Source organism: Sesamum indicum, linkage group LG12, assembly GCF_026168435.1.
Source record: "Sesamum indicum cultivar Baizhima isolate 11 linkage group LG12, ASM2616843v1, whole genome shotgun sequence".
Lineage (NCBI taxonomy): Eukaryota > Viridiplantae > Streptophyta > Magnoliopsida > Lamiales > Pedaliaceae > Sesamum > Sesamum indicum.
The window spans coordinates 11,823,974-11,848,751 of NC_142668.1; the positions used below are offsets into that span (position 1 = coordinate 11,823,974).

The window sequence follows — 24,778 nt, forward strand, 5'->3', positions numbered from 1 at the left end:
TAGCTCAAACCCACTTAAAATCAAAACTGAATTTTATATCCACATATTTGGCCATGGCATAATGTGTTTCCCCTTGTAATGGACTACCACCACCTACCCCTCCCCGCCCCCACGAAAAGGAAAAAGAGAGAAATGAGTTCGTGGCTCCTTATTAGTAGTATTAATGTTTGAGTCAACCTGTTAAGATGTCTTCAATCAATTAGTTGCCAAATTTGAAGTTGGTGTGGATCAATTGAAAGAATAATACAAAATATATGTCCATATTTAGAAGAATTTCGGAAGCTTGGGCAAATATTAAGCAAGATCATAATTTAAACATTAAAAGAAGCTATTTAATACGATTCTGAAAGAGGAATCTAACGCGATCAGTAGAATGGGGGGTTCTTCTTGCCGTAATCTGCAAAAGAGCACCATCAGTTAGCAGATGCCGCAGCACTCTTGCAATGTTTTTTGAGTCGTCGATGCCAAGATGGTGACTTCCTAATGGTGGGATGCGGAGCTCCCTCATCATTGAAAGCATTCCTGGTGCCTGCATCCAAACAAGAAACGGGCAGATACATCATGTAGAAAGTAGGATCAGTGCAGATCTGCCTAACAGAGATTAAAGTTGGAGTGTTTGCGCACTGACCCTTCTGTTGTAGAAGTTTAGGTAGATGTCCTTCAGATTGATCCATTCCATAAAATATGGTGGAAGTTTGATCCCCGACACTTCACATTGCTGGGGAACTTTGGTTTTCAAATCCCAATTGCCGCTAGTGGATACAGAGCAATTGCATAACAGTCAGAATAAAAATAATCAGAAGGGATTAACCTTATCTACAGGAAATAAAACCTCATGTGTATCCCTGGAAGTATGACATATTCTTGTACTACAATCTTTTTTAAGCAACCAAGAATTGAAGTTCTTGAGAAAGCAGCGTACCAAGTCACGAATGCAGCTCCGTTTAGAAGTCCATCTCCCTCTTCTCTCCATAACTTAATATGTCCATCTCGCTCTTTTCTCAGCCAAATTTCGAATTGTTCAATAACCTCCTCAAACTTTATAGCCGTGTCGTGCCAAACACTGAATACAAACAAAGCTGAATTAGTTTTCACAGTATAAAAGAATGAGTAAATTCTACATTATATTCCTAGCTAACAAGCGCGCACAGCCTTCTTTGAGAAATGATGTACCGAGCTTTTGCAAGCAACAGTGTTATGATCAAGTCAGAGTAGTGTAGAAATTCTAGATCACCCATGAATTTTAAGGACTTACAATTCTATGTCGACAATGAAATTCCAGTGTAAACTACTGAGCAAAACACCATATGAAATCAGTGAAAAGAAGCTCTGGTCAAACACCATTTCTTTAGCAATAAATTCATCCTACATAGTCTAACGATTTTAACTGTTATCAAGAAGCTGAAAGGAGAGGAGATATGAATGAAGTCTACCCAAACCACTGAAACTGAATCTCCTTTTTCCGCTAAATGAACAGAAAGATTGTCACAGGGCAAATAACTATCAGATAGCTTGGAATGTTTTCAACTTTCAGAAGAGTAAAATTATCAGAATTCTTACTGCTAAGGTTTAAGGGAGCTATTTTATGTATTCTCTGGCTAAAAGGACGAAGTGGTCCCATATGAAGGAAACCATTTAACTTTCCATCTCACATCTGAAGAAAATGTCCAATAACAGCCACGAGAGGATATTTTACACCATTGGCATCTATTCACAAGGAAAAATTAACACGATTGGAGAAACAACTACTTTTCAGTCTTCTTTCTTATTGTGGGCATTAAAGAAAACAAAGACAGCTTTATAAAGACACCATCCCCTTCAAGATCACCACCACCACAGAGAAAATGAAATAAATTGAACTAAGAAAGACAAATGATGCAATGAGGAAAAAAAAAAAAGCAATGGTTATCAAGAAATGTTGAAGGATATTCAGATTTATAAATAGTAAAAAATCTGCATGGATTTAGACTTTGGAAAGGAATTTTAAATATCATTCATCGTGATTGTGTTTGTTGCTGCTGCTGCTTATGTATTTGGCAGAAGAGCATAGGTAGATGAACAGGATCTGAATACACACGCTGTATCTCCTCAAATTGTCAAAAATAAGTTTATTTCCTCCTCTAAGTTCACAAAACAGAAACAAACTTGTGGTTGACTTGACTAGAGACTAGAACTCAACTTCCCCATCTTTACATACTTGAAGATTGTTCTTTTTGGAAGTCTTTCTATCTGTGGTAAGCAGGTCTTGCTGGGGCATTTCTTCTTGATTATAGGCAATGCTATGTAACACTCACTAAAACAGGTCAGATATCGAGCAATAAGTTGCTTCCACCCAAGAAATTGTAAGTGTGAGCCCAAAAACTTGTCAATATATTTCTCTCAAAAGAGTCAAAGCATTTTCATGTCATGTGGGAATAACTTAGACATGGATTACAGAATGAGTAAAAGTGTCAGCAGATTGATTATCAAGTGTTTAAATAAATCCAGTAGCATACCGGTCAACACCAAAACTTCCATACTTCCCCTCAATGTACTCATTTATTCTTTTCTCACTCATCTTTGTAGGCCTTACAAACCTGCACAAAGACAAATAATAATATAAGAAGAGAACAGAGAAATATTACAGCAAAACAGTCATGCCCATTGAAAACCATCTTATGTAGCAGATAACTCAGCATATTTGGCAACATAAAATTTGGCAGCAGAACAAACAGAAGAATACGGAACCCCAGCTGTTCATGAACATCAACTGTAATGATTTCAGGCAATTTCATTTTTAAATTTTCATGTCATAAAATTTATATCATGGAAACTCAACTAAAGCTACGGTACCTGGAAGCTTTCTAGTAGTACAAGATTATGAGGACTTACTATCAGTAGGTGGGAATTCTCATAACACATCACATGTTCTTCTGTGGCACTTGTAATGAAAATGTCCCAAAAACATTCCAGTGAGAAACTGAAAGTTTTCAGAGTATACTCATAATACAACATGTTTCCAAATAATTACAAGGAATATTCACTGCATTGTACAATGCAAAAGATTAAGTACAACAAATGGTGCCATTAACTTAATGTTAATACATAAGTAAAAGAAAGTCCAAACAAAAGCTATGTGAAATCACTCGAACTATACTAGATAGAAAGAGACACCCAAAAAAGAAAACTAGTATGTTATAATAAGTCCTTCAAATAAAATTAACGAGCTTAAGCATATCTCAGGAACAAGCATACAACAAACACAACCGCATAAAGGCATAGATTATCTTCTATTCATTCCTTACCTGTGAAACGTATCCACTACGTCCATAGTTTTCACATCAAACAACAGCACTGGAAACTCCAAAATCTCAACCTTGCCCTCTAAATCCAGCACAAGAAAATAATCAAACTCCTGCTCACGGAGATTCTTTAACCCCGAAACACTCTCCCCAAGCTCCACCGAGCAACTATGACAGAACTTCGCAAGGTGCAGAGCGTCGTCCATCTATACCAATTAGAGCAAACGAAGCTATGGACAAAATCAGAAACTTCCCAAAAATTCTATCGAATGAATTAACCAATTACTGACATGTTTTGAAGGGATTAAAGCCATTACCTTAGTGCACTTACCTTGAGTGTAATACAAACACATGGGCTTCCAGCTTGAGTTTTTACCGGCTTTTGGAATTTCAGGTAGGATGGGAGTAGAGGATGTGGATTCTTCCATGGAAAGAGAAGAGCATTGAACGGACGAACTTTTGAATTGGAAATGTTGAAGCGGGGAAGAAAATGAGGAGTGAAAGAAGGGTGGTGGAGGAGAAGAGAGGAGAAGAGTCCGGCGGAGGAAAGGGAGCCTCCAAGTTGCCATGGCGGAAAGTGAGGGAGGGCTTTAAAGAAAGAGTTTTCGTTTCTATTTTCTGCCTTGTCGGGGTTTAAGTAGAAATAAAAAATAAAGAATATTAATTTATTAATATATTATTTATTTCTACATTTATCTGTTAATTTATTTAATTCATTCTAATTATACTAATATCTTAATTGAAATTAATATACAAACTTTCAGAAAAACAAAAAAACTGAAGAATTTCTCAATGACTTGTTTTCACTGTGTCCTGGTGGATTTAAGAGTGTTTCCGTTTATGATTATTTGAAAAATAAATGGATTTAAATTAATGTTGAACGACTCTGTCCAATCACAATAAGGATTGTGTTATAAATTGTGTAAGGTAGTATTCAGAATTTATGTTAATTGATCATCCAGATTTTCTTACCAAAGCCTTGGACTTCCAGTCGGGTGTTTGGCATTTGAACATCCATCCCACGCCACTCTGATGCACGTTGGATCTGGGTGGATCACGTTTAACAAATACAGCCCAAAGATGAGGTAGAGAAAATATATGTATAATATTTACTTTAATATGATAACAAACCAATAAGAAAAACTGATTGAACCAGTGTTCTGTTAATTAGTAGGATAATTCAAGTGATTTGTCAAATACCCAAATTACTTTATGAACTGTTAAAAAGAAAAACATCTTTTAATTGCCTACTTACATCGTGCTTGCTCATCCACACATCGTTGGTTTTGAAGTCATTGCCTACTTACATCGTTGCTCATCCACTCATCTCACCTTAATAATCTGGGCTTCACAATCAAATGTGCTGGCCTAAGTGTTTCAAGGTAAAAGGCTGATTTGCCTAGATTAGCAATCCAATCCAAACTAATCAGCCCAAGTACGTAAAGAACAACCATATGACCCAGGTGGTTCTTTTCATAGAACAATAACATAATAACCTTGGTCCTTGAACAACCACACATTTCTGAGGAATCACGGTAATATCAAGTCAAAATCTAGGAATTTTGTTCTTTCCATTCTGTGTATTCTGCCAGTTTAAAGCGAGATTCAAGTAAAGCAATTAATTCATCCAACAATGATGCAAGTGCTAAGGTGCATGAGGATAATCTTTGAGACGATATCAAGAAAAGGATTTGTCACAGATTCCATAATCTTACCAAGCAAGGGCGCTGCAAAGAACTGTCAATATTTACATGGAAACTTTTGCACTTAAGTCAACTTCGTCAACAAAGGACCATTGAGATACCTTTTCCTATAATTGGACCCCAATGGAGATAGTAATAATCTCCATTAACTAATCTTCTTCATCAAGCTGAGTAAAATCTTCTATTACATCAGCTCCAGTGCGCTGTTTACTCATTGAACGCATTTCATCTATTTCTATCATCAATAATGGGTCACACACCACTCTATCTGCCAGTACTTTCTTAGGGCAACCTGAAAAGGGGATTATCCTATAAGCTCAGAGACATCCAGCGATGGTGTTCTACAATAACAGCACAATTTATTAACAAAAGCAGAGAACATACCTGTCGCAGGACAACAGCCCTGTAAAACCTTGGATCTTATATGTTGCATGATAGCCTTCTTCTCATATATATGCTTGCAGTCCATACTGCCAAAATTGAAAATACATCACATATCAATTTTAATAGAAATTTTATGACAGTCAGAGTTTTGCTTTGTCGTTGCCTCATCAAGTTTATCAAAAGATATCAGGTATCAAAATGCTGGTGGAGTCTTGTTTATTAGAGATTTCCTGGATAGAGGAAGGTAAACAATCATTATAAGTTAGGAGTACCTTCGAACTGGGTCTGCTAGTTCAGTCACAGGCTTTCCAGTCAATGGGCAAGTCATATTCAAAAGATTGCACTCTGTGCTGGTCATAACTATGTCTTCCTGCTCTTCACCTGGCATAGGCTGTCCTGCGTGATGTACATTCTGCAGATAATGATGAAAAGCACATTAAATGAAAATGCTATTATATATTGACCTGAAAACGTAGAGACTAATTGATTGGGATGCATTTCTCCCAGATGCAAGAAAGAGGATTACTGCTGAAGAGTTAAGAAAAATTGAGGACAACATTTAGCAGTCTTAAGAATTCATATATACATGTTAACACGTATATCCACATGGGTATGCAAGACAGCGAGGGGAATGTTTCAGAAATTCACTACTGTAAGCATAAAGCACTTGAAACAACAGCTGTCGTTAGGGCCTAATGACAGCGCATATTGCCGGCCACTGGACGAAGTGCTGAGATATTTATCAAGTTTTTATTTTAACGAGCTAGCAGAAGACTGCTACTTATTCGACATTAAAATTGCAGGGCAGGAGCCCTTAACAAGTTGGAGGTTTCACTGCCATATCACATTTTAAAACAAAATTGTACTTCTCACTTGTCCCAGTCAGATAGATTTACAGATCATGGGACAAAGTATCAAGCAACCAAAAGATGTATTATTTAGTAGAACAGGCATTAACATCATACACAATTTGGCAATTTGTAATCTGACAATATATACTAGATAGGGACATTGATCAGTAAATAGTGCTCCTCATTATGAGCAAAATAATTTTATCTCATTGTACTAGTGAGTATAACAAGATCACAGTAATCCTGTGAAGTGTCTAGTGGAGAAGTTACAGGTTTACTCATTGGCTATTTGCTAACTGCTGTGATATTTCAGATGTCCTTTTTGTGCCACCAGTCTCAACAAGATGATAAAGCCCCACAGATTGGACTTCCAGTATAAATTTCTTCACAAGATCAAAGCAGTACCTTGACAATCTTTCGACGCTAGATACAGAAATCACCAAATTAAACATTCACATTTTGAAAGCAAGAATCTTTTTAGGCATCGACAATAAATCACGTCGCTTTAGCAATACTAGAGAAGATTAGGGCATCACTTCTTAGCTTCTATTAACCAAAAAGTCCAGACAAGACCAAGATAACTAACATTCCAGAGAATAGCTAAGGTCCAAAAAAGCCACGATCTGACGAAGATGATACATAGGTACATTCACTGCCTGCTATATAATTCAAGAAAGAAAGTGTTGGTCCATGTTCTTATTTATGAACATACCCAGATTGCTTCACGGAATTGCCGTAACAGTAGCTGGTTCTGTGAGACAGATGATCGATCAGCCTTTAGTCTTTCAATTTTATCAGCAAACAGCTTTCTGAAGTTGGTTAGCTGCATCCTCAAACAACAGATGATAGGAAATAATGAAATTATCAGCTCTAACAAGTAACAACATGAGATATGCGGTCAAACCCTTCAAGAAGAATTCCCCGCAGATCCATTACCTCGGTCCCAGGCTGGTATTCATTTCCAATACATTTGATAGCGTTAGAAAGATGAGTACACTCATCTGAGGCTTTCACTAAATCAAGAACCCCATCTTCAAGCTCCTTCACCTGCAACACCATTAAATACCATCTCTACAATTTGAAAGAAAAATAGCTTCTTGTATGCCAATCACTATATTCTTGAGTTAACATGTGGTCATCATAAGGACAGATGGAAGAGATCCATCATTGCAATCAACTTGTAACTGCTCTCGTATCAAACTATTCACTAGCCACAACCTGTCCAATGACATGTTTTCTCTTTGCATTTAATGATGAGCTTGGAATTCAGACCAATACGTAAACAAACTTGCATTCACAATCCAACATACTGAAATACGGTAATCAATACGAAAAAAAATGTAAACTACAAAATAGAACAAAATAACTGGGGTTTGTTTTCCTTATAGATAAACTCCGAAGCCAGTTTACATTTATCATTCGTCTAATATAGAATACAAATTACTATAAAGAAACATTACGTAAACAACTACAGAATATTGCAAGATGCGACGCACACCCAAAGCTTCAACCCATTTATTTAAGACAAAAAAAATCCAAAATCAGTCAAATACTTGAGCAAGCTGCTATAGTTTTGAGCACATATACCATTTCGGCTTTGTTGTCCCTCTCCAGATCAACTGCAATTTCTTTCATCATCATCGTAGCCTTTCGAATTTCCTGAAACAATTGGGGTAAATCCGGACTCAGAGAAACATCACATACTAAAGTACGGAACTTTCTAGGGTTTAAGAAATTGAGCGACAAAGCCTACAGCGATGAGCGTCTGATTATCGGAGCAAAGTGTGGAGGCTGCGGATGCAATTCTTCCATACGCGGCGCTGTTGCGAGGAGCAGAGGTGGACGCCATTGCAGATTTCCGTCTTTCAACATTGAAGTGTGAACTATTTTGGCTCCATCATTTGGAGGGAAAGATTTAGCGCATTGCACCGGAGGGCAAATTTGTAATTTGAAACAGTATTTTAAATATAATTAGAAAAAAGAGATTATAGAAATAGTAAAAGTGGTGATATTTATAAAAATCAATTAAAATTAGGCACTTTGGAATATTAATCGCCACATTCACTTAAAATACCTTCTTCTTTTTTTATATACAGAAATGTGAAAATCGGCCTTTCTTTGTATTTTTAGCAGGCAAAAAATTTGTTTTCATATTTTTTTTTTCAAATTTTCATAATAATCTATTGTGAATGTATAATGTACATTTAGATAGTTTTATTATATAAATATGTGATAAATATTCCAAAACTAATTGTATGCTGTTTATAACAATTAAAAAATACTTTTTGTCTGTCAAAAAATATATTTTTTTCTCCAATTTTCACTTTTTTTTTATTCTTCTCTTACATTTGTTTATCTCTACAAATCCTATGATTATTTCACAAATATTTGTTTTCTCTGTCTACTATTCATTTGACTAATATTTTTGTCGGGCATTAAAATTTCTTCTTCTTTTATCTAAAAACAACCACACCTATATATATATATAACAAATTTTTTTATTAAAAAAATAAATTATTTTTTGTTAGTATATTTACATAGTGCACATACAAGAACAGGTTTAATAAATGATAATATATTTCTCAATTATTTTTCTAAAGTCCAAAGCTAAAGAGTGGGCGTCCACCAAGTAGCTCGAGGTAATGTTCTGCTAGTCTATGAGCAAAGAGGTAAAAGCTCATAATATTTTTTTTATTTTAATTAATCTGGCGGGCGCGAGGAACAAACTCATTATCACTTAGATACATTATCAAACAGTTAGATAGATACATCATACAGGTTGTCAATACATTGAGAAACGTCACTCTAAAATATCTCCAAATAACTCTTAGTCATTCCATGATACCCTAGCTGATAACCAGCAAGTAACAAATTCCAAAAGATATAGACAAACTGGGTAGAGTCAATCAAAAGACCATAACTCCTTCAAGATAAGTTCATATCCTGCGATTGTCTTTATATTATTTAGCCAACACATGAAACTATTCAATGACAGCAGATTCACCTTAACTACTCTCTGAATCCTGCTACACAAAGGCCTATAAATAGAGCATTTGTATAGTCATTTGGTAACCAAGTATCCTTACTCACACGCTCAATTCTTTCTCAAGTTTTGCACTCAACACGAATTTAATCATTTTATTAGCATACTCAATCATTTAAGAAATTACACCTAGCACTCTTGAAGTTTGCTTTAATCTAACAAATAAGTCCATTTATTAGTCAAAATTCACCCAAATTACTGATATTAACAAAAAATTAAAAATAAAAAATCTATACTTGCCCCCAATTGACTTATTACGACTTATTACAAGTTAAATAAATATTTTTATTATCAAATTATCTCCATATATTTTCACACGTTAATACATTTGATGAAGTATACTTTCACCGTTATAAGGGCAATTTAGTCCAAAAAATTATTTGATTTACAATAAGTCAATTGTGGATATATAAACATCAATTTTCATTCAATTTTTTTGTTAATATCGATAAATTTAGTAAATTTTGACCAACGGAGTAACTAAATTGTCAGACCAAAGCAAACATCAGGAGTACTAAATGTAATTTTTCAAATTATAAGAAATTCACAGAGAATTATGCGAAACCTCAATAAAGGAAAGTGTAATTATCCCTTTAAAAAGCTTATAAACTCACATAAGGAGTTAAGGACATGACCAAGCCATTAACACCTCCTAAGCTCTTTTCTGGAAGGAAAAGGAAAAAAAACAACCGTCTCAAGATATTGAAATAATTATGTAATCACTATTGCTATTAAAGGACAACAGCCAAAAAAATAAATAAATAATTAAGTAGCTAATGTTTCATGAGTGGGACTGCTAAACCAAAAAAGTCAATAAGCAAACCAGTATTGATTGTTAATTAATGAAACTAAGTCAACAAAGCCAATTTGTACTAATTTATAGCTGTGTCACTTGCATTTTTAGTCAAACAAACACCAGTGCAATTTCAGATGATAGCTAGGTAGGACGCTGCCCCCCCAATGCCACCTAGCTAGTTGTGAAGTAGCATATAGTGTACGTAAATGGATCACTACAGTAATTATTTGCATATAGTTTTCTTGAATTATTTCACCGTTGAAATAAATACATTGCGATCGTGAAATAAAGGAGTAAGGAAAAGGATTATGTTAGCTAAGGCGATTGCAATTCCCAGACCGAGATGACATTCTTATTATTTTTTAAAAGTATCAACTTGCACCAAGACTTTGAGCAAAATCGACCAATTCTTTATTACATATCAACTTTAAAAATAATCTAGACTCTTTTTATTGGTCAAATTTTTGAAACGAATCTGAGCACGTAGCAAATGACAAAATATTTTAAATGGTGTCATTTATGTTATCTTTTTTATGAACTCATATGTTGTAATACTAGAACCTATATGTAAATACATATTTCTGTACATGAAATTTTATTGTATGTTGAAATTTAATATATAGATGTCGAGTGTATAAAACTTATATTTATGAATGCATTTAAAATACCAAAAACGAAAAATGAGATTCAACTTTATTGGGAATTTGTTAGGCGGCGGCAGAAATTTTCCAAATTGGCATGCCAAGAAATTGAATTGATGCGGGGAAAGTAAAAGAAAGTGAAATGTTGTGTTAATTTCTGATGCCGTCATGTCATTATCAAGATTGCGTGTGACACGACATTGAATTAGTTAATTTCTTAATATTCAGTTTCTTTTTTATTTTGTTTGCATCTATATTAGTACGTGTAAATTTAAATATTAAGTTAATATATTAATATTTTTAAATTAATTAATATAATATAAATAAATAAGACACTATTATTGCAAATAAACTATCTACTTATTCATAAATTTTGCATTCACAATTTTTTTGATTGTGAGGTCTCAATTTCATCATTTAAGCAATATCTCATTTGCAGTATTCGTTTGTTTTAGCTAATAAAAAGTGAAAGCCATTCACATACTACTTTTGATTAAAAAGAAAAACATAAAAGAAAGCTATGCATACCACTATAATATTCACAATATCTCAATATGGCCTTTCACGAATAAATTTTGCACGTTATTTTTTTTTATTTATAAATGAGTGGTAATAAAATTCAAATACAGAATGTTGAAATCGGCCATCACAAGTGACTTAGCTTAAACTATAGGCTTCTCTTGGGTTGCAATTTTTCTAAGTTAAATTTTTGACAAGTAATACCACACTCGTACGTTGTATTTACAAGACCACTATAAAAAAATAGCTTAATAAGTACGAAAAATCTAATAATAAAATCAATATCGAGCTGATTAGTAAAAGCGATGCAAGTAAATTTTTGTATTAAATTAGCCGTACTTGCATCCATATAATATATAATCTTTCACGTTTTAAGAATAAAATACATAAATCAACAAATTAAATTTTAAAAAAAATTAAAAAGAAAGAAACAAAAAGAAAAAAGCTTAAAGTATTATTGAACAACAAAAGAATTTGTATAGTGGTGTTAAAAACGAGGTACAATCACTTTTATTAAAAACAAAAGTAACTACAAATAATCTGAAAATTGGTGCGGATATTTGACAACCGTTTGTGAGTGTAAAGAGTTTTTCTTTTTTATATTAGTGTAAATAATAGAGATTAACAATTAGTAAGAATTTTTCTGGATAACTGGCTTGACTCTAATTTTAATATCAAAATTTTTGTAGCTATTGAGTTATTTTTATACAATGGACGGATTATTAGGTGAAGAAACTTTTGTTTTAGTTTTGGAGGTAGATGCACATTGACGTTACATTCATATATGTACTGTATATGATCTCATTTTATCAACGATAATATTTGTGCAATTACATGACATAATTCACACTATAGATATATTTAAAATCCAATCCCTTAGAGAAATATTTCTGAAAATAGATGAATCGGGAAACAAGACAACAAAAAATAATGGAAGTGCCAATTAATGAAGTTGGTTCCAGTTAGTAAAAGAATTCAACTTCCTATATACAGAATAGAATATTATGATATATAGTGGATAGCGAACCTCAATTCCTTTCCTGAATATTCCTCTAAGTATATTATAACCATATGAATGTTTGAAAAATCTTACCCAAATTAAGATTCATTCAATCAAACTAATTATATAAAAATATATTATATTTATTATATAATTAATTTCGATAAAATTCAAACCCTACTCAACTTAAAATTTCTTGTGAAATACTACTCGTAATTCTCAACTAATTGGAGGAAAAAAATTAGGGTTTTGCTTCCTCGCAAAATTTACTCCTTTCATCTCATTGGAGTAGGTAAAAATTTATTTATTTGTGAGAAAATATTTCTCTTTTTTTTTAGAAAAAGATCTCGAACATATACACTTCACTGCAATTAAAAAAAATGTTATTTGTCAACTTTATATATAATTATTACATTTTCTTTTTTACTTATTAATTACTTATATGTAGGATCAACTATTATTATAAATTTTTATCTCACGGCCAATCAAATTAATACTAAAATATATCTTATATGAATCAATCCCATCTCATTTTTTCTTTTTGTTGGAACGAGATGGGATAGATGAAATACAACGCCAAATAATCAATTGAAATTATAAAAATTTTAAAAATAAACACAAAGAACAGTTAATACTAATGCTATACATGTTCATCAGGATTAAATTTTAATATATATATATATTTCCACACTTTATTTATCAAACCGGATAATAATTCCATGCAAATTACAAACTAGTTAATTTCTCCATATTATTATTTTTTTTGTTTATTTTTAAATTTCGTTTATACCCAAAAATCTCTTTCATTCACACCGTCTGGAATAATCGGACCACATGAGTTTGATCCCCTACCAGCACCCAGCATCAGACAAGCATAAAGCTCTTCAAACTGCAAAGCGTCGCCGTTTTGCCAGGTAGCCGAGCACCCCACGTCCTCATTCGGGCTGGACCCAGCTCCTTCGTCGCAGCAGCTCGACAGACACGAACCAGGAGGCGCGGACACGCACGCTTGAGCTTGAGCCTGAGCCTGAGCCTGTCTGAGACCAAACAGCATAGCATGAGCCCGCTTTAGCTCTCCCCGGAGACTGTCCACTTCTTTCTCGAGCTGCTTTTTGTCTGCCAACGCGGCTTCCAGCCGCACCTGGAGCGCGCCGTAGTCGAGTTCCAGACTCTGATTCTTCCACCGCGCTCTCTTGTTCTGGTACCAAATGGCGATCTGTCGCGGCGGGACACCCAGCTCCCTCGCCAGCTGGAACTTGCGCTCCGGCTCCAGCTTCTTGGCGGCGTCAAAGCTCGCCTCCAGGAGCTGCACTTGGTCCTGGCTCAGCCGCTTCTTCTGGAGTTTTGATTGTGAGCTTGGGGAGAGACTCATAGTTTTCTTGCCAATTTGCATCATATATTTCTTGACATGAAGTAATGATGATCGATGAATGTTGAATTTGGACTGTATGTATATATAGGGGGGCAACAATTCAAGATTGTGGGGTTCACACAAGTACTAATTAATGATTATTTATGTGGGCTTTGAAAAAAAAATTCAATTTATATTTATAATTGTAGATACATAGATAGATATAGGTGGTGGTGGAGGTGGAGGTGGAGGTGGTGGTGGTGGCTGACTTCTCTCATCTCTCATGCAAGAGCAAGTGTGTTCACGTGGGCTTTGGTCCTACAAAAGGAATTGAGTATAGAATAGTACTTTCCTTTTTTAGGATAGAAAAGAAAAACATTATTCTAATTAAAATAGTTTATCTGTTTACGGATTAAGTTGAATAATTGGTTTTAAATAAGATTGCTCCAAGTTCGGGGCATGAACTTGGATTAGGCTTTCCAAGATGCTCTCTCATGTTCTACTCACTCCCTACATTAAATAATTATTACATCATATGAATTTTTAATGATGTGTTTTTCTAATCACAAAGTGTTTGTTTTTTGTATAATGGATACGATAAAAGTAAAATTGGCAACACATATATATAGTTGTTTTCAATGTTGAACATTTCCTAGTTTGGTTTAGATAAGAAATGGACTTTGAGGAAAGGTAGAAAAAGACTTTTGAGGAGTTGGGAGATGATGGATGGGCAACCCTAAATCTTGCAACTATTATTTATTGCTATGATGTAATTATCTAAGTACAAGAGGTTCTTGATTCAAATTTTTTGGTATGCCCATTTTTTATTTATATGGTATTTTGTTTTGTTTTTGGTTGGTATATGTATTAATACAGTTAATCATATTCAAGGAGTTTGAAGTACTAGTAAATGACCGTTTTTTTTTTAATTTATTTCTTGTTGAGTGAATTAATTATAATTTAATTATCTAATCAATAGATCAGAAAGATAAATATATTCATACATTGATGGAATTTGAAGCAATAAACTCTTGATTCAAGTTTTTTTCAAGTCATTACATACAACGTAAAAACTGGCTTAATTAATATTGTATTCATGTAAACTCCAACATAATCTACAGATAGATACATGTATGATATAAGAATACTAGCATGTGTCCTTGTTAATGTCTTAAAGTAGAAAAACTGAAAGAGCATAAAACAAACAAAACAATATATGTGGTACCTGCCTCTTCCATTGTGATCTAGAATCCTGCCCTAAAGCAGAAAACAACACCTCGCATATATTCAATACTGCATAATCATATAGACCTTTGAATTTCTATTTCTTTCATCATGCCTTTTCCTCTCTTAATATCCCCCCACCCCCCCCCCCCTCAAAAAAAAAAAAAAAAAACCACTATATGTTACATTAATTATTTCGACCAACAACTTTATGTACAGGTTTTGTTAGTCAATACATACATTAGAAGAAAATTCTTACCCAAATTTGGTTTAGCAGAATCAAATCAATCACAGCACAGGTGTAATACACATGTCATATAACTTATCATGTTTTTTGAATTATACACTAATCACACTGCAAGTTTAGTACACTTGTCATATAATTGATTCAAATCCAGCCAAATACAATCTGAGTTAGAACACTTTTCTTCTTTAAATGACAATTTCAAAATATATTTTGTCTTTAATATTTGCTTAAATGAAGCTGGGGCCATTATCCTAACTTAACAAGTGGTTGAAATCAATTTTTTCCCTTTCTTTTTCCCAGAACAAAATTTGAAAGAAGAGGAAATATTTTCAAGAAAATTCGTCAAATCTTTAGACAAAACAAATTTTCTTCCTAAAATATGAAGGGAAAAAGAATGTATTTACATAAATGAGATAGCAGTGTTGCGGTCTCATAAGGTTTGAACTTTGACGCCACCACCAAGTGGTTGTGTATCAGACCATGGAAGTTTTGAAAAATTAGTCTTCGTCGGTGTGCCATAAACAGACTTGATGAAAATACCACAATATATGTACTTCATGTCATATATATGTTTAGATTACAATTAAATCATAAATTTTAATTATTAATAGTTAATATTCATAATTATTAATATTAGACATATATTTATATATATAATTAATCAATAAGTATTACTACAGCTCAACAATTATAAGAATTTATAAATTTCAATTTCGTCAACTAAACTAGACAGCTTATTAATAATTTTATAAAAATTACTATAATATATTTTTTAATATATCGACGACACAGAATCATTCAATTTAAGAAAGGATCAATATTAAATATTTGATCTCTTTTCCTTTCATATTTATTTATTTTGTAAGTTTTAAATTGTATTATTTCATCTTATTCTAACTTATCTTTTCATGTATCATAAAATTCTCAATAAATGCATCAGACAGTTCAAAAGAAATAAAATAAAAAATAACTCCGTAATAAATATTTATAATTTGAAAAATGAAGTATACAGAGATGGAGTGTGTATATATATTGCTGATTGCATGTACGTGGGTGGAGCGGCAGAGTATTCCCCACAATTTAGGTAATACGAATATGGGGGTGGAATGAAAGGTTTTAGTTCATGTACCTGCACAACACCCAACATTGTCAGAATTGAACACAATTTTGGCATTGTTGTTGGATCAAACACTGTTGAGGTTGTCCTAATCTTAGGGCCCGTGGGGTTTCCACACCGTATCAGGTCACTCTCTACCCTTCATCCTTGTCTACAATTTTCGATTGGAGAAACATTAATTGGGTGGAGAGCAAAATTTTAATCAAATTTTGGTTGTTCTAAATTAATTACATGATAAATATAATATATTTGATATATAAAAAATTTATAATTTAAAAAGAGTGACTAAATTAATCACAAATGAAATATGATTGATTGGATTCGATCAAATTTGATTTAAGTTATAATTTTTGTAAAAACTGTACTAAATTTATTATAAGAAAAATGAATGGGCTAAATCCAATGTACCCAGAAAAAGCATTTAATTTTCAGACATTAAAGGATAATAGAGGCTTTATCTTTCTATCTTAGCTTCTACCAGAAAACACGACTTTATCTTGTATTATATTAGTTGTTAATCAGCATGCTGAATTTTTAATTTTGGTAGAGGGGGATTTGGATTTTTGCTGGAATTAATATTTAAATTTGTATGAATAAGAAAATAGATTCTAAGAGCTACATGGATTCCACTCTAATTTCATATCAATTTGATGCTTTTTTATCTTGAAAAAAATACATTGTTAGAATTTTATAAGCCACCCAACCTTCTCATTTACAACTGCTCATGTAAGAAGTATAGCAACATCAATAATGTACTGTTGCTTAGTTACATATGCGTGTGGGGAAAAAAGTTGATTAGAATAGAAAGTTTATTTGGCATGTTTCAATATTATTAGCACCTTATGTTAAAATAATGAAATGGATATAAGTTGACTACTCAGAGCAGTCGAACACACCGATGGGAGTAACAGACCACCTTATGCAAGTTGCATTCTTCCTGTGTGTACAATTCATTAAGGCCAAATTAGTTATATCAACGTTGTCTCGTCATTTAGATCCTAAACGGTAATACGAAAATTACTACTTTATTTTTGTTGAATTTTATTTTAAAAGTATGGAAAAATGTAAAAAAAATATGATGGTGGATAAAATAAATAATTCAAGTCCATAAGAATATTTAGAAGATTCTAAAAAGTATGTAAAAATGTAATTTATAATTCAAAATAGTATTGACCGGTTCATCACAAAAATTAGATAAAATCCAATTGAGGCTAACAGAATGGACTTGTTGTTGTACGGACGTTAAATTCAAAAAGATATTTATAATTTAAAAAACGAGTTTATGGTTATGTCAAATTTTAGAGATATGGTTGCAATTTACGCTTTGAATAATTTAGTTACATATAAAAACGAGTCAATGTTGTTTAGGTTAATTTAAAAAAAAAAAATGTGAAACCCCAAATTGCATCAAAGGTGTAAGAGATAATCAACACAAGAAAAAAGGGTCCAAATAATTGCGACTAATTAAACTGGAAATAAGCTGAATATTTGTTAGAAATTTACACTGAGAAAACCCTGACGACATTTGTTAGAAACTCACATCATTAGTTCAAAGAATGTAATATTTGCAGCAACCCCAAAAATGGAACTAATACACGCTTTTAAGCTGAGGAACTACGTACACTAAGCTTTAAAAACGCGAGGTAGCCCATCAGCAAGGTATCTTATCTACGAACCATCTGATAACTTTGACAGGGAGCTTCACCACGAACGCCGCAACATTCACGATCCCCGCCCAGCATATACAACAAGGGCAACAACACGTGAATACTTTTCTGTAGTTTCATCACCAAAATCAAAATTAATTAAGAAAAAAAAAAAGACTGTAAAAATCAATGGCTGGTTGGGGTTTATTTTTCTTTTCCTTGGGCTTTTGTTTGTTTCTATTTCTAAATTGTCTTGCTTTCGATAAATTAGCCGTTTGTATGACGGTTCTTACGTGCATATAATAAATATATTATAAATAAAATAAAAATATATTAATCACTACATGTTTGTCACTGTTGGTGCTATTATCGGGCACGATGGCATCAATTGGGCTCAAAGTGACCATTTTCTCCGAGGGCCTTCAGTGTTGGTCATTGACTTGTAAAGTTTTGTCCATTTCTTGGATTGTGATTTGAGTTTATTCTGAGTATATTTGGTGGTGTGAGAACGAATTTAAGTGTTTAAAAAATAAAATGGACAATATTCTGAAGTTTTATGAATAGGCATTTTGTGGGAGAGTGTGAGCTTGGAAATTGTAGGTATATTCCGATAATTGATAAATAAAAACCAAAAAGTTTCCAATTCAACATATTTCTTTTAATGTTTAGTCATATGTTACATCACTATAAACTCAGATATACTAAAAACACGTACACTTTATGTTTATTTTTGTTGGACAAAAATGTAAAAATAAAACCAAACAAAGCATGAGTTCAATCAATATTTTAGTTGGCTTTTAACGGACAACCAAGAACATGGCGTTCATCGGTGGTTTGACATAATTAAAATTAAAAACTAAAGTAATTCTGAAAAATACGTACATTTATTTTATTTTTCTAATGAAGAAATAATACTTGAAAAATTTAAAGAAAGAAAGGGTTAAAGGATTTGTAGAGAAAGATGGAGGGAGAGAGAAAGCAACTAACGCGATAAACCAAATAACAGCGCCGACGATAGCAAAGGCCAAGGCTACGAGGCCGAAAGGTAGACCTATGAGGAATGCCAGTGGCCTGCACCTGCACGCCATTACCCTTCTTCGCTCTCCCCTTCTCCCAATATGCAGAGGGAGAGCGCTTTATTATCCTTAGCCCAAAAGTATGGACGTGACCTTCTGATATTCAGAGAGAGACACACAGAGAGAAGAGAGAGATTCAGAGAGAGAGAGACAGAAGGATCGCAGCGACGAAGAGAGAGGGCGGAAGGGAGAGAAGAGAGAGGCCGGCCCTTGTGATTTTTTAACCGTTGAATTGGTTGGCGATTTTCGCATGCTATTGCCTGTCTTCCGTTTGACTTGAAACGTTGGAACTCGTTGGTGGATATGCACTTTAACTTGTACTGCAAATTATAAACATTTTTCATTATTATTATAAGTTTAGACATCGTCCAACTTAATTACAATCATTTTTGTATAATTTACAGACACGTGCAAGGCCTTAGTACATATATTCTCTCTTGTCGTAGTACATATATCTACTCTTGCATACATTGGATGGTGGTTAGAAGACTGTCACCGATTCTATTTTTAAAAGAAAGGATATGATATAATCATTTATATTTTCAATGCACAAAGTATATATAGCATAAATTGAAGTGATACACACTTGTTTCCAAGAATAACACCAATGTGGTTTGAAACCTCCATTAGATTCAGGAGTCAAACAGGAAGTCTTTGCGTTTCAGGGCCAGCAACCATGGCATATCCTCCCGAAAGCCCCATTCTCAATTCTCCCACATTTCATGTACCAAGACCTGTCAATATATAGGTAAATAATACCCCAACCCACCAACACAACCAATTAAAGCACTTAATTAGACAAAACTAAGATTTTAATTGCAAGAACACACACATGAAATGAACAAGAACCACAAAGTAAATGACTATTGGTCCAAGACACCTACCCCTCCATGAGCCATGTCATCGTCTATTCATTGCTGGATCAACATTACTTCCACAATATATTATACAGAATAAGGCGCCCGCTTCTCTTGCAGCTTTGCCAGCAACTAATTGAGTACCAGCCAAGAAAATTGTTCTTTTAAATTAACATCATTAAAACATTGTAATATAAAAAGCATGTCAGCTCCAGTTTCCTATTTTATATCCAGACTTCATGAAAATGTTCTTTAAACATTGTAATATAAACGCCATGATTAGATGATTGTCATCACATTCATTTTCCGACAGTCGGTATCAAAAACTTGGATGTAGCATGAATTTAATCCGGGGAATACAGAAAGAAGGAAAGAGATTACCTGATTTTTTATGAGAAGAATTGGAGGTTGGCATATGGAGGAAAAGGTGATAAATACTTGAAACCAAACGGATAGAATGAGCACTCAAATCTATTTTAATAATTGGAAATGTAAGTCCAAAAATTGTGTCGTGACAAATTAAATGCGGTGAATTTGTACCTTTATGATACTTTGGATCAGCATTTAGCACTGTAATTAATGTGTTGATTCAACAACTCACAGCTCATCATAATACAAACTCACTTAAGTGGTGTCATTGGCATATTTGCCTGTCACGAACTAGCAATGCGACTTATACCAGAAAGTTGTTCCCAGTCACACTCAAATCCGCATTCGGGTACTGGAATCTGTTGACAATCACCCCCAACTACTTCATCGTTGCATCGTTCCAGGCGTGCCTGGACCCCGATAAAAGAGGGCTCCACGCCATAAAATGACAAAAAAACACATGTACTTTTATTCTGTAAGGAATGGCAATTGGTTTATTCACTTTCTGCTTCATCTTGAATTAAAAGTGTGGATTGAATTAGGTGTTATACCCATCCCGATATTTTTGCAATTTTATTATGTTAAATCATAATATCCTCCATTTACAATAAGTAAATCTGGATTATTTGTATATTTAAAGAAAAAAAAAAACAAGAAAGGGAAGCCCCTATACAATCTGTATGAATATGGAACAAATTTGAGTGTTTAATTTACTCTAAACTAGTAGTATTATTTTAACCTGTGAATGCAGCCCAACAGGGTTTTCTATCATGATCTTTGGTTAGCAGGAATGCCGTTGGCAGAAAGATTTCACCCTCTCCAGTGCTTCTCCAAGCGCAGATGGATCAGCGGCAAACGTGATTCGGAGCCAATTCTTGAGGCCTACAGCCACTCCTGCAAAAGAAGATGTGATGCTTTCACAAGTGTTGTTTCAGTCTCTGCAAGCATTTAAGCTACGTACTATATATACATCCTAATATACGCTCCAACTGTGTGAAAAATGTTTCACAAATATTGGGTCGTTGTTTTATATAACAAATTTTGTTTGTGGCATGTATCCAACTTGTGTGGAGAATTTGTGTTACCTGGAAGAATTATAACAGACTCCTCTTTGGCCAGCTTGAAACAGAAGTCGAGATCATCACTAATGTCTTTCAGCAGGGAAACATTTAGCTTCACCTGTATTTGGAATGTATTTTCGTGAGAACATTTTTATCTAAAACAGAGTTCTGGGAGACGTCAATGTTTCTCTCACTTATCGCGTCTGCGTGCTTACCATGAACGCCATTGATCCTTCTGGTTTATGAGGACAACTAATGCAACGGATCTCTTTAATCTTTTGAAAACAAGTATCAGAGTTCTGCTTCAGTATGTTGATGGTTTTATTGAAGAAAACCTCTTGTGTTCCTTCAATCACAGCGGGGACTGCTGCCTGAAACATCAAAATTTCAGACAGAAGCTTGGAACTAAAGGAAGAGAAGAGAAGAGATGGGGCTCAAAGTAGGAATGCTTCTGGAAGTTAGTATGCATAATGCTTAATAAAATATATGGCTTATTGTTGCTATTGATCGGAAAATGTAAAGCATATATCTTGAGTACCAACCTGTATGAAGGTTGCAGGACCTCCACAAATGTCGCAGTACTTCTTAAGGCGCTCGACAAACTGACAAGACAACAGCAAAGGCAAATATAAGTAATGCACGACCAGTCAACCTAAATCAAAGAAGACTGGTGCAATGAAAAACCGGATTCAGAGTACAACGTGCTTAAAAGAAGGTAACAAGAAAACTAATATAATTCATTCTTACAAAGGCAAACCAAGGTTAGAAAATCAAAGAGCTTATGAAAGACGTGCTGCAATCATGGTCTCTTTGAACGAGGAAAAACAGACCTTCGGACTCTTCAAACTGCCATCGGGATCGTTTGTGACCAACCAACCAAGTCGCCAACCAGGAACTAACCATCTCTTGGAGATTGACCCGAGAGTAAGCACCGGCGTAAGAGATCCAAAAACTCCCATGGGCACAAACGGATTAGCCCCAAAAGCAAGATGACCATAAACTTCATCAGCAATCACAACAATACCAAGTCCTTTTGCAGTTTCAGCAATCTGAATTTAGTTAATAAAGTTAAGTTTATAGTAAACCGTAACATTAGATGAAAACACCGAGTCTTGAACGTGATAGAAGTATATAGCTTTAGGCCAGTACAAACCTCCTTCAGATGTTGATATGTATAGACACTTCCACATGGATTTCCAGGATTTATGATAACCATCGCGACAGTATTATGATCAGCCAGATTTTCCACTGCACTGAGATCAACCTCCCATCCTTTCTCAGGGAGAAGATCAAAATAACGAGCTTCGAGATGTCTAAACGCAGCACAAAGTCCATAAATTGGGAAACCTGGCCTTGGTAGCAAGATGTTAGCACCAGGCCGATTGATAATCGACAGTGCTATTTCAATAGCTTGTGTACAACCAGCTGTGACATAAACATCATCAGGTGCCAACTCATAGGGGAGGTTGCGGGACAAATATCCTGCAAGTGCCCTGTTTAGGAGAGCAATCTAGAATTAGAATTTCAGTCACCAAGTGAAATTCATTTTCACAAGAAATATTTATTCTCCCATGGAAAGGATTTTTCCCAAAATCTCATCAGATAAATAACTAATAACAAGTAATAAATCAATATTCTATCCCAATGCGCAATGAGAAAGACAATGTACAAGGAAGGGTAGGAAGAAGTGGATAGTTCCCTTGATTCAAGGAAATTTAACATAAAACATCAACTTTAAGCATCCATAGGTTGTAATCTCTTCAGAGCATGCAAAAGACGCATTTTGAAGTAAACAAACAGCAAGTTCTAACCACACTTGACTAAGAAACATGAAAAGAAGATCTAATTTCGAGTAAAATGTATTCAGATTGAGTTCCATGCATGTAAAAGGAAGGGGGAGAAACAAAGCCCCGTAAAAAAGAGAAATGTTGCTCAAAACTTTACATTTCAGACAACCTATCTCTCCAGGAAAAAGAAACTAGCCTAACTATCACCGAATTTTCATATTTGGAAGGATAGAACTACAAAAGTACACCTAGCAGGAGAACAAAACACCATTCCTCTGGCTAAGTAAACTAACAAAATAATCTCAGAAGAAGGCTACAGGAAACCTTTCTGAAATCAAAATCCCAAGAATTTTCCTCATCATTATAAAGATTCCAGAAACAATAAACCATAGATGAGTGCCAATCCAAGAGTAGAAACAATGCATGCACAACAATTTCCAGCCACCAAAAACATCAGCCAATGACAAAAAAATGCTTAAAAAAACAGAGAGATAAAAAAGGAACTACTTTCTAGTTTGGGGAAGACCCACAGTGGGAGAATAGCCATTGAATTTGGCAGAGCGGAGAGCATCCACAACAGCTTCTTGAGCAGCAGAAGTCGTGTAAAAACAAGAATACGCAGTTGGGTCCCCCATCCCCAAAGAAATCACCTTTCTCGCATCACCATTCCCATCCGTGTTCGCCATCAACAGACCCAGAATCCCTTTTATCGTAATATTCTTAGGCGCTTCAATTTCTTGGCCCCCAGTCTTCTCAACCTCCATTTCCAAGCACAAGAACTGCGAGTTCTGGGTAAGAGAAACTCTGATTTTATTCGAAAACTGTGAGTTTTGAAGGGTTGGAATTTAAAGGCCACAAAATTAATTAAGAGCTGGAGCTCAGGCTGCACATTTTTCTGGTACTGCATGGGACATCAAAGTGTTTTCTTGACTTGAGAGGGCAGGTCGGGTTGGAGATTCGAATCCATCCGGGGTGTTCTTTTTCTTTTTGGGTCGGATCTTGGAAGTGAGGCACCCGGATTCGATGTAGGATGGTGGTTTGGCTAGTCTCTTTGTGGTGGAGAGTTGTCCACGCGCCTCAAGCAATTGCCAACCGGACTCGAGCAGTTGATTGTTGTGTGCGTCACGGAACAGGAAAACAAATGTGTATCATCAAAATGGAAATAGACAAATGCCATAAATAAGCCTTCTGCCATGTCTGCATATCATATCATTAAATCTAAAAATTAAACCATCATTTTACATAAAAATTGACACAACCATCATTCATTATTAAGTATATAAATATCAATAAAATTTGAATTCATTTTTTTTTGCTTGTTTATGAAAAAAAACAGAAAAATTAGAAACTAATTGAATCAAAACAAGGTACAGAGAAAATTTGGTAACATTTATATGTAATAAAATGAGAAAATTAAGATCTTAGTATAAGAACAGAAAATTTTAAAATTTAAAAGAAAAAAGGGTAGCAAGAAACAGTACCATACGCCGGGCCCCGTCGCGCGGGCCTGTAACCTAAGCATAGGCCATTAAGGTGGTGGGATTAAAAAACAGAAAAACAGTTCCATACGGCACTGCCTTGCGGTTGCGGGGACTTCTGACGGGTGGGAGTGGGACTAGATACAAGTTAAATAAGAGAAGAAACTCTTGAGATAATGTTAAAATTAATAATACTAGTTATCGTAGTACGTTATTTTCGTATGTATGTGTATAATAAATATTTTTTATATTTTAAAATATATTATAAATAAAATTAAAACATATTAATTCATTAAATTAATATAAAATTTAAAAAATTGAATAAATTAGTTGTCTTATTAGTTGAA

General features: G+C 34.2%; 5 protein-coding genes across 7 annotated transcripts; all 5 read right to left on the minus strand.

The window, feature by feature from the left end:
• Nucleotides 1-232: 232 nt before the first annotated feature.
• Nucleotides 233-3,898, minus strand: LOC105165818 (Polynucleotidyl transferase, ribonuclease H-like superfamily protein). The gene is made up of 6 exons (XM_011084981.3): nt 3,599-3,898; nt 3,285-3,487; nt 2,496-2,576; nt 923-1,063; nt 629-752; nt 233-529 (listed from the first exon to the last, which is right to left on the minus strand). The coding sequence occupies exons 1-6, from the start codon at nt 3,848-3,850 to the stop codon at nt 329-331; spliced, it is 1,002 nt and encodes a 333-aa protein (XP_011083283.2). The 5' UTR covers nt 3,851-3,898; the 3' UTR covers nt 233-328.
• A 1,061-nt stretch (nt 3,899-4,959) lies between these two features.
• Nucleotides 4,960-8,131, minus strand: HPY2 (RING/U-box superfamily protein). Its single transcript, XM_011084408.3, has 7 exons — nt 7,973-8,131; nt 7,807-7,878; nt 7,156-7,266; nt 6,932-7,042; nt 5,641-5,780; nt 5,369-5,454; nt 4,960-5,276 (listed from the first exon to the last, which is right to left on the minus strand). Exons 1-7 carry the CDS (start codon nt 8,066-8,068, stop codon nt 5,134-5,136), a joined length of 759 nt encoding a protein of 252 aa, XP_011082710.1. The 5' UTR covers nt 8,069-8,131; the 3' UTR covers nt 4,960-5,133.
• A 4,746-nt stretch (nt 8,132-12,877) lies between these two features.
• HB52 (homeobox protein 52) lies at nt 12,878-13,832 on the minus strand. The gene has a single exon (XM_011084407.3). It carries the CDS (start codon nt 13,612-13,614, stop codon nt 13,003-13,005), a length of 612 nt encoding a protein of 203 aa, XP_011082709.1. The 5' UTR covers nt 13,615-13,832; the 3' UTR covers nt 12,878-13,002.
• Nucleotides 13,833-17,626: 3,794 nt separating this feature from the next.
• On the minus strand, nt 17,627-18,923 carry LOC105165408 (signaling peptide TAXIMIN 2-like). The gene is made up of 2 exons (XM_088876482.1): nt 18,791-18,923; nt 17,627-17,932 (listed from the first exon to the last, which is right to left on the minus strand). The coding sequence occupies exons 1-2, from the start codon at nt 18,889-18,891 to the stop codon at nt 17,809-17,811; spliced, it is 225 nt and encodes a 74-aa protein (XP_088732608.1). The 5' UTR covers nt 18,892-18,923; the 3' UTR covers nt 17,627-17,808.
• A 658-nt stretch (nt 18,924-19,581) lies between these two features.
• TAT7 (Tyrosine transaminase family protein) lies at nt 19,582-24,129 on the minus strand. 3 transcript variants are annotated; one of them, XR_016063208.1, is made up of 9 exons: nt 23,461-24,129; nt 22,320-22,659; nt 21,997-22,215; nt 21,709-21,768; nt 21,382-21,537; nt 21,191-21,284; nt 20,845-20,999; nt 19,764-19,868; nt 19,582-19,613 (listed from the first exon to the last, which is right to left on the minus strand). XR_016063208.1 is itself a non-coding variant. In XM_088876481.1 (8 exons), the coding sequence occupies exons 1-7, from the start codon at nt 23,715-23,717 to the stop codon at nt 20,887-20,889; spliced, it is 1,239 nt and encodes a 412-aa protein (XP_088732607.1). In that variant the 5' UTR covers nt 23,718-24,128; the 3' UTR covers nt 19,875-20,464; nt 20,845-20,886. The 3 variants fall into 3 exon arrangements, 2 of the variants coding, with proteins under 2 accessions (XP_088732607.1, XP_020549896.2); XM_088876481.1 differs by lacking the exons at nt 19,582-19,613; nt 19,764-19,868 and adding an exon at nt 19,875-20,464 and having other exon boundaries at nt 23,461-24,128; XM_020694237.2 differs by lacking the exons at nt 19,582-19,613; nt 19,764-19,868 and having other exon boundaries at nt 20,644-20,999; nt 23,461-24,127.
• Nucleotides 24,130-24,778: the final 649 nt, after the last annotated feature.